The sequence below is a fragment of the Oncorhynchus masou genome, chromosome 15 (genome assembly GCF_036934945.1).
Source record: "Oncorhynchus masou masou isolate Uvic2021 chromosome 15, UVic_Omas_1.1, whole genome shotgun sequence".
NCBI classification, from domain to species: domain Eukaryota; kingdom Metazoa; phylum Chordata; class Actinopteri; order Salmoniformes; family Salmonidae; genus Oncorhynchus; species Oncorhynchus masou.
The window spans coordinates 28,452,205-28,462,019 of record NC_088226.1 but is presented as its reverse complement, the minus strand read 5'-3'; the positions used below and the strand labels follow the sequence as shown (position 1 = coordinate 28,462,019).

The 9,815-nt window shown below is 42.7% G+C and overlaps 1 protein-coding gene across 1 annotated transcript; it reads right to left on the bottom strand.

Moving 5' to 3' along the window:
- Positions 1 to 3,696: 3,696 nt before the first annotated feature.
- On the bottom strand, positions 3,697 to 6,103 carry LOC135555074 (uncharacterized). The gene is made up of 2 exons (XM_064987444.1): positions 5,269 to 6,103; positions 3,697 to 4,967 (listed from the first exon to the last, which is right to left on the bottom strand). The coding sequence occupies exons 1-2, from the start codon at positions 5,612 to 5,614 to the stop codon at positions 4,960 to 4,962; spliced, it is 354 nt and encodes a 117-aa protein (XP_064843516.1). The 5' UTR covers positions 5,615 to 6,103; the 3' UTR covers positions 3,697 to 4,959.
- Positions 6,104 to 9,815: the final 3,712 nt, after the last annotated feature.

Sequence of the window (9,815 nt, the reverse complement as noted above, 5' to 3'; positions counted from 1 at the left end):
TGTAGGTTACTAGTGGTTGATTGAGAAGGTAATTCTTACCTGACAGGTGTCACAGTTCGCAGACTTATCACCCTCTGCACATGAGCACTTGTTGCAGGTGTCACAGTGCTGAGAGGGAGTTTTTAACAAGGATGGGGAAAACATATTAAAAGGATGCAAATTGTTTTACCAATAAATGTAATCAAACTGGTGTTTCTATCTAGATGGTGAGACCTACTTCACAGTATGAACAGAGGGATCCTTTGTGATACAGTTTATCGTCATCGTCCTCTTCCTCATCGTCCTCTTCCTCATCATCATCATTGTCATCATCATCATGATCATCATTACCGTCAGCCTCTGTAAAATAAGTTGTTCATTCCCATCCGAACACATACAGTGGGGAGAACAAGTATTTGATACACTGCCGATTTTGCAGGTTTTCCTACTTACAAAGCATGTAGAGGTCTGTAATTCTTTTCATAGGTACACTTCAACTGTGAGAGACGGAATATAAAAAATCCAGAAAATCACATTGTTTGATTTTTAAGTAATTAATTTGCATTTTATTGCATGACATAAGTATTTGATCACCTACCAATCAGTAAGAATTCCGGCTCGCAGACCTGTTAGTTAACAGACCTGTTAGTTTTTCTTTAAGAAGCACTCCTGTTCCCCACTCATTACCAGTATTAACTGCACCAGTTTGAACACATTACCTGTATAAAAGACACCTGTCCATACACTCAATCAAACAGACTCTCGTAACCTCTCCACAATAGCCAAGACCAGAGAGCTGTGTAAGGACATCAGGGCTAAAATTGTAGACCTGCGCAAGGCTGGGATGGGCTACGGGGCAATAGGCAAGCAGCTTGGTGAGAAGGCAACAACTGTTGGCGCAATTATTAGAAATTGAAAGAAGTTCAAGATGACGGTCAATCACCCTCGGTCTGGGGCTCCATGCAAGATCTCACGTCGTGGGGCATCAATGATCATGAGGAAGGTGGGGGATCAGCCCAGAACTACACGGCAGGACCTGGTCAATGACCTGAAGAGAGCTGGGACCACAGTCTCAAAGAAAACCATTAGTAACACACTACGTCGTCATGGATTAAAGTCCTGCAGCGAACGCAAGGTGCCCCTGATCAAGCCAGCGCATGTCCAGGCCCATCTGAAGTTTGCCAATGACCATCTGGATGATCCAGAGGAGGAATGGGAGAAGGTCATGTGGTATGATGATACAAATATAGAGTTTTTTGGTCTTAACTCCACTCGCCGTGTTTGGAGAAAGAAGAAGGATGAGTACAACCCCAAGAATACCATCCCAACTGTGAAGCATGGAGGTGGAAACATCATTCTTTGGGGATGCTTTTCTGCAAAGGGAACAGGATGACTGCACCGTATTGAGGGGAGGGTGGATGGGGCCATGTATCGCGAGATCTTGGCCAACAACCTCCTTCCCTCAGTAAGAGCATTGAAGATGGGTCGTGGCTGGGTCTTCCAGCATGACAACGACCCGAAACACACAGCCAGGGCAACTAAGGAATGGCTCCGTAAGAAGCATCTCAAGGTCCTGGAGTGGCCTAGCCAGTCTCCAGTCCTGAACCCAATAGAACATCTTTGGAGGGAGCTGAAAGTCTGTAATGCCCAGCGACAGCCCCGAAACCTGAAGGATCTGGAAAAGGAAAATCGGCAGTGTATAGAATACTTGTTCTCCCCACTGTATGTGTGTATCTGTACATTTTCTGTGATGGTGTTCATGAATGTATTTTTGTTGTGTAGCAAGATAATAGTGTAACAGAATGGCAGGGTAGTACAAAAATACTGTACAAAAACAAATTTCCTACATACAGTCCCGCATGCATACACTAGTTCTACACGCTCATATTCTGTAGACACACACAAATTCTAACCACATACACAAACCAGTACAATGTACCGACTACCTCACAGAACATGCTTTGTACACACAAATACACATAGGTAGAATATAATCACAAATGCCCATAAAGAAAGTCTAGTCATTTTAAATATACACTGCTCAAAAAAATAAAGGGAACACTAAAATAACACATATAAGATCTGAATGAATGAAATATTCTTATTCAATACTTTTTTCTTTACTTAGTTGAATGTGCTGACAACAAAATCACACAAAAATGATCAATGGAAAACAAATATATCAACCCATGGAGGTCTGGATTTGGAGTGACACTCAAAATTAAAGTGGAAAACCACACTACAGGCTGATCCAACTTTGATGTAATGTCCTTAAACAAGTCAAAATGAGGCTCGGTAGGGTGTGTGGCCTCCACGTGCCTGTATGACCTCCCTACAACGCCTGGGCATGCTCCTGATGAGGTGGCGGATGGTCTCCTGAGGGATCTCCTCCCAGACCTGGACTAAAGCATCCGCCAACTCCTGGACAGTCTGTGGTGCAACGTGGCATTGGTGGATGGAGCGAGACATGATGTCCCAGATGTGCTCAATTGGATTCAGGTCTGGGGAACGGGCGGGCCAGTCCATAGCATCAATGCCTTCCTCTTGCAGGAACTGCTGACACACTCCAGCCACATGAGGTCTAGCATTGTCTTGCATTAGGAGGAACCCAGGGCCAACCGCACCAGCATATGGTCTCACAAGGGGTCTGAGGATCTCATCTCGGTACATAATGGCAGTCAGGCTACCTCTGGCGCGCACATGGAGGGCTGTGTGGCCCCCCAAAGAAATGCCACCCCACACCATGACTGACCCACCGCCAAACCGGTCATGCTGGAGGATGTTGCAGGCAGCAGAACGTTCTCCACGGCGTTTACAGACTCTGTCACGTGCTCAGTGTGAACCTGCTTTCATCTGTGAAGAGCACAGGGCGCCAGTGGCGAATTTGCCAATGTTGGTGTTCTCTGGCAAATGCCAAACGTCCTGCACGGTGTTGGGCTGTAAGCACAACCCCCACCTGTGGACGTCGGGCCCTCATACCACCCTCATGGAGTCTGTTTCTGACCGTTTGAGTAGACACATGCACATTTGTGGCCTGCTGGAGGTCATTTTGCAGGGCTCTGGCAGTGCTCCTCCTGCTCCTCCTTGCACAAAGGCAGAAGTAGCGGTCCTGCTGCTGTGTTGTTGCCCTCCTACGGCCTCCTCCACGTCTCCTGATGTACTGGCCTGTCTCCTGGTAGCGCCTCAATGCTCTGGACACTACGCTGACAGACATAGCAAACCTTCTTGCCACAGCTCGCATTGATGTGCCATCCTGGATGAGCTGCACTACCTGAGCCACTTGTGTGGGTTGTAGACTCCGTCTCATGCTACCACTAGAGTGAAAGCACCGCCAGCATTCAAAAGTGACCAAAACATCTGACAGGAAGCATAGGAACTAAGAAGTGCTCTGTGGTTACCACCTGTAGAACCACTCCTTTATTGGGGGAGTCTTTCTAATTGCCTATAATTTCCACCTTTTGTCTATTCCATTTGCACAGCATGTGAACTCTACTGTCAATCAGTGTTGCTTCCTAAGTGGACAGTTTGATTTCACAGAAGTGTGATTGACTTTGAGTTACATTGTGTTGTTTAAGTGTTCCTTTTATTTTTTTGAGCAGTGTATACAGGTTCACACTCAGTATGACTATACAATAAACCATTCCACAGTAAGATGAACATTTTAACTTTTCCTGTTCATTTGACTCAAACAGACTTAGTACTGAAACAATCTCCCACCTTTTTTATACTACACAGAATTACTCCATGAATGTAGTCAGTCACCAAACCCATGACTCCAGGCAACAACAGAACACAACACTTCATGATCAATTGATTTATTCTATGATTGAAAGTAGGTTTAGAGAGACATGATCAGAGGTGATATTTTGTCACAGTTTTCACAGAAAGGGGTTGTTTCACAGTCAACAAAAAAATCAATTTAAAAAATCCACATAAAAATAAGAGCAGAGTCAAACACTTCTATTCATGCAACACCTGGAGTAATTGTCGTGTCTTGTCAATTAGCTACCTAAAACAGATATATTTCTCTCTTTTTCCGTATTGATCTGGTGTAAAATCTCTGATATCTGACATGTAATCTAACTAAAATGATATCATACGCAATTATACAAATGAATGTATTATAAGAATAATTCATATTCCAATTATCCTCTCTAAAGTGACAAATGACGAATGGCCACATAAATATTTCAAATTAGTTTAAGAAAATAACGGAAGTTTCTGTTCTCAGTATGTGAATGATTATCTTTGTACAAACATAATAGTCTGAGAACCGCTTGAGTGAGTTTGAGTGAGAATGACAAAATATGAATGGATACATTCACAGATGTGTTATTAATATGCATTCAAAGATGACGTAAAAACATAGACCAGGGTTGCATATACAGTACATTCATTTCATTGGAACTATTCAACATAGTGACAAAGAAGGAAGCTCTACAGAGAAAGAGAGATTGAGAGATGTGGAGAAAGAGAGAAACTCTATTGACACCCCTGTTACTATTACCACACCTTACTACTCTTATCTAGTAAATTAATTAATTCTTTAGCCCTCATGTGCCTCCCCTCACCCTTCACTCCTTCCACCTCCTCGTCTGTCTGTCTGTCTGTCTGTCTGTCTGTCTGTCTCTATCAAGCCTCCTCTTTCTACACCACTGTCTCTCTTTCTTTCTCTGTAGGTTAACATGGAGGAGACACAAATACATGTCAATCCAATCCATAACCGTGAGAAAGGAAGGACGAGTGAAAAAGAAGAAACCATTATTTCAAACAAGACACAAATCAAAAGATCTGAATTATATTATGATCCGATGACTGATTCTATCAAGTCTGTGTTACTTAAAAAAAAACAAAAAAACATCTCCTTTAACTCGTCATTACAATGCTTCTGTAAGTCCCCAGGTTCATATCTAGTGTACTGTACGAAGGATGACACACAGTTGGGACTCCAGGCAGGCCAGTTCAATTTCCCCAGAGTGTTCATAACTCTATTTAAGCAGGGAAGAGAACACATAGAGAGTCAGACAGACACAGCAAAGGTAATGGACAGCTGTAAAGGGGTGAAGGAGGGAACTAACTGAGAACTAACTGACAAGGAGAGGTTCTGCAGGGCATGGAGAGGTCAGGAGAGGGGAGTGGCCAATGTGTGGCTAAGCCCCTCCCCTCTCCCTTTCTCTTCTGATATAGTTTCAGACAGGCAGAGAGGAGTGGGGTTAGGGTCACAGAGATGATGGCGAGGGAAGGTGGGTAAAGAATGCAGCATAATTTAAGTGAAAAGACGTAACTTACCTGTGTGGTCATCGTCGTCATCATCATCATCGTCGTCATCGTCGTCATCATCATCATCGTCATCATCGTCGTTATCATCGTCGTCGTCGCCATCATCGTCGTCGTCGTCATCATCGTCGTCGTCATCATCGTCGTCGTCGTCATCATCCTCTTTACTGTCCCCATCATCATCATCGTCGTCATCTCCCCCTACATCCGCTGCATGCTCCCCCTCGTCATCAGCTACTACATCCGGTTGGGGGGCCAGCGGCAGGTCTTGAGCCTTGACGCCAGGGGCAAGAGGGGTCTGGAAGGTGCAGAGCAGGGCGAGGAACAGTCCCAAGAGCCACGTCTTAAAGGAGGCCATGATTATAATCTCAGAACAAAGGGTTGAGAGGGATGATAGATAAACGAGGAGAGTGAGAGATGATACCAGATAAACGAGGGATCACTCCCTTTGCAGTGCAATGGTTTAGCACGTGCACACTGACACCCCCAGAGTTTGTTGCCTTTCTGTCCCACACACACACAATACACCCACACACACACAAACCCTAAGGAGAGCGATGGGGAACGGGCACCAGTTATAAAGAAGTGCACACAATAGGCCTATATAATGCCCAGTTGAACGGGGATATTCTAAAAAATCCAGACACTTGTTCTCAACTCCTCACAACACAACGATAAACCAAATCCCTCCTGGAAAAGGTAGGTGTCCTTCTCCTTTGGAAAAAAAAGTAACCCTCTTGTCCTCCTGAAATAGTGCTTGTTTAGTACCCCTTTGAAGTTTAAGCATGCAGTAAAATGTCACAGTTTGAAGAGACACCGTTGCAGACCTGACACAGACGGCACTAATGTGGGACGGGCAGGAGAAGAGAGAGACCAGCCCGGGGGGTAAGATGAGAAGGAATGGGGCAATTAGGCTGAGTGACAGAGGCAAATGCTCCACCGTTGACCATGCTTGCACCGTCTAAAATGGAATGAACAGGGAAGAGAGGCAGATAGCGAGAGGGAGGGAGAGGGGCTGACATTGCTTGCTTTTTTGCTGTCATCAAATGTTCAAGTTTAACTTTAGAGAGGACGGTGGGAGAAGGAGGCTCAGGCCAGGATGACCATATATCGTGAAAGAAGGGAGGTGTAAGGAGGAAGAGTTGAAATAGCAAAGGAGAGAGTGAGAGGGGTGATATCAGAACTATATCATTGGAACGAGTGAGGGGGAGAGAGAAAAGAGAGCATTGGTGAGACAAGCAGGTGTTGAGAGAAGACATATCAGCTATCAATTTTATTTAACTATTTGCCGATGCCTATGCCAATTAGCTTTGTACCAAATGTTCCACTCAGTTTTTACCCACCATTTTTACATACCCACCAACCCACCACTCTCACAATTCCAGCACTATAGATAGGAACAAGCAATGAGCCAGCCCTTGGTTACACACACACATTACCAAGCATTGCAGGCACAATGATCAACAATGAATGGCCTGGTCTTCACACTCAACCCATATAGCCTTTTCACTACCTTCCTTCTGAGTACAGCCCCTCCCCGGTACCCCTCCTGAACATGTGGCCCCCAAAATAACCACTCTATTTAAAAACCCTGCACTCCCAGAGTCAGTGTAATGTGACCCTCCCTGGCACTGTGAGTTGACTGACACTGAAGATACCACCATCTCTCTCTCTCTATTACCACCCCTCTTTTTTACTCTCTCTTTCTCTATCCCCCTCCTTTCATAATCCTCTCTTCCACATCTCCAGCTGCTCCCCATGAGAGGAGCCTCTGCAAACTATATCTGCAAAGCCTCCAAAATGAAGCCAAACCCAAGCAATCAGAGCCAAATTTAACCAAAGCTTCTGCACTTGTTGCACCTCCCTTTATTTCATATTTTGTTCAACACTCTGTTATATTCCGATTGGAAAATACAAGGTGCAAACTTTCTACAATGATTAGTGAATCTGGCCCTATGGTCCCCACTCCAATTCTCACTGCTACCAACCCAAACTTCTACATTACTGTGTGAAACAGTTACGATTGAGACCACCAAAGGAGAAAAAGAGAGCGATATGAGATGCAGATGAACAAGAGGAGAGATATGCAATACCGAAGACTGCAATGTAGCTGAAAGTGGAGATGTACGCACACATGCCTAAGACATATTTCTCTCTCCATTTGGGTGAGTTGCAGTATACATGACTTGCCTCAAGCTGGGTTAGAAACGCTTGACCCAAATATTTAACACTTGGCATCTTTAATAACATCTTCAATGTACAACGTTCCCTGACAATTTGAGCTCTATCTCTGAAATTAGTGAATGTCACCTAACCTTCCTTCAGGTTACCAGGTGCTCCCTGGGAAAAGGCCACAGCTGAGGGCAAATGTGGACACAAGCCCTGCGCAGCCTTCCTCCCTCAACTCAGTTAACGGCACGTCTACTTGGACAAAAGGTGCTAATAATTCCAAACTGATATTTTAAAATAGCTGATTATTAATACCCGTTGTAGAAATATGGTTGTTGTGGGGTGAAAAGGCAGTAAGAGTCGGTAAAACCCAGTTCTAAAGTACACATTTAGGCTTCGGTCGGTTAGAAAGATCTGACGGTACAGATGTAGGATCTTAATTTGAACCACTTTGCTACAGCAGGAAAATAATCCTGCAGCAACATTAAATGTGAAGTATTATGTGGATTATAATTAATTGGCATTTTTGTAGGGGTTGATACATTGTTTGGGAAAATCAAGTCTGAAATTTCAAAGTGGAAATAAACCTCAGAAACCTTTTTAAACCTCAAATATACTACAAGTTTTACATTTCCTGAATTGCAGGAAAGTTCTCCTGCAACAGGGTGATCAAGTAACGATCCAACATATGTAAAAGAACTCCATTCATTCACCTCCAACAACATGAACCAAGCTCGTTCCCTGTAAGGATCGGCTGAAGCGGAAAACAGTGGTGGAAAAAGTACCCAATTAACATAGTTGAGTAAAAGAGAAGATACCTTAATAGAAAATGACTCAAGTAAAAGTGAAAGTCACCCATTAAAATTCTACTTGAGTAAAAGTCTAAAAGTATTTGGTTTGAAATATACGTAAGTATCAAAAGTAAATGCAATTGCTAAAATATACTTAAGTATGAAAAGTAAAAGTATAAATCATTTCAAATTGCTTATATTAAGCAAACCAGACAGCATCATTTTCTTGTTTATTTTAATTTACAGAATGTGTTGCACACTCCAACACTCAGACATCATTTACAAACAAAGCATGTGTTAAGTGAGTCCATCAGAACAGAGGCAGTAGGGATGTTCTCTTGATAAGTGTGTGAATTTGACAATTTTCCTGTCCTGCTATGTATTACAAAGTTAACAAATTCTTTTGGGTGTCAGGGAAAACATATTGAGTAAAAAGTATACTCTTCTTTAGGAATGTAGTGAAGTAAAAGTTGCCAAAAATATAAATAGTAAAGTACAGATATCCCTAAAACTACTTAAGTAGTACTTTCAAGTATTTTTACTCTACTACATTACACCACTAGCGGAAAATCATTTCCGAGTTTCCAAATAGAGCACTAAAGGTTGCAGCAGTTTTAACAGTCTCAACTTTCATGTGTTTTATCACCACATCTACTGGTGAAATTCCTGTGCTTAAACTGTATACAGCAATTCACCATTGAAAAATATAAGAATTTACAGAGGTACTTAAAAGGTTATTTAGCAAGCAAATATTCTGCTATACAAAGGGAGTAAAAGGGTCCAAAGACTCAAAATAGCTACATTTAAAGGTCCAATGCAGCCATTTTTATCTCAATATCAAATTGTACCTAAAGCGGACATTGCCATTGGCGGCATAGAGCAGAGCGTTAAGAGACATCCCCATGCAGCCTTGTTGACAAGTTCAATCACTGGAATTTGAGACGTAATCTACACCTCGATTAAGATGATAGAAATCCTCATGATTTAGTTATTGATTTTTCAAATTGAGAGTAATTGTTTCTATATAGCCTACACTTTCTTGTTCTGAACTTTTAATGCGAGATGGGCAGGTGTGGCTTTTTGACAATGATCACAAGAGCAGCTGCTCACCGATTTGACGGCTTGTAACAAGGCTGCATGCGATTACTACTACTGTGTCTCTGCACATCCAATGGCAATGTCCGTGATAGCTATAATTCCGGGAGGCGTTTGGTGATTTGACAGCTCCAATGCAGTTACACCTCCGACATCGCCTTAATAAAAACAATGTTGTCGGTTATCAAGGGTTAAGGTAGAACTGATTGAATCTAGCTTAGTGGAGCATTTTTTTGAGTGTAAAACAAACATACAATCTATGTTTTTGTGATTGTGTCAGGTTGAATGTGTTTGTACTTGGTCGTGTCAGGTTGAATGTGTTTGTACTTGGTCATGTCATTATGGGGGGTAGAGATATTTGAATTGCAACTTTAAAAATGTTTGTACATATTACATTAAGAACAGATTGCCCATCCATTCTATAACCCACAGGAACAAGATTTCTAGACCAACATAGGAACAACAAAGTAACAGAAGAGCAACAATAGTCCACATGCAACATGG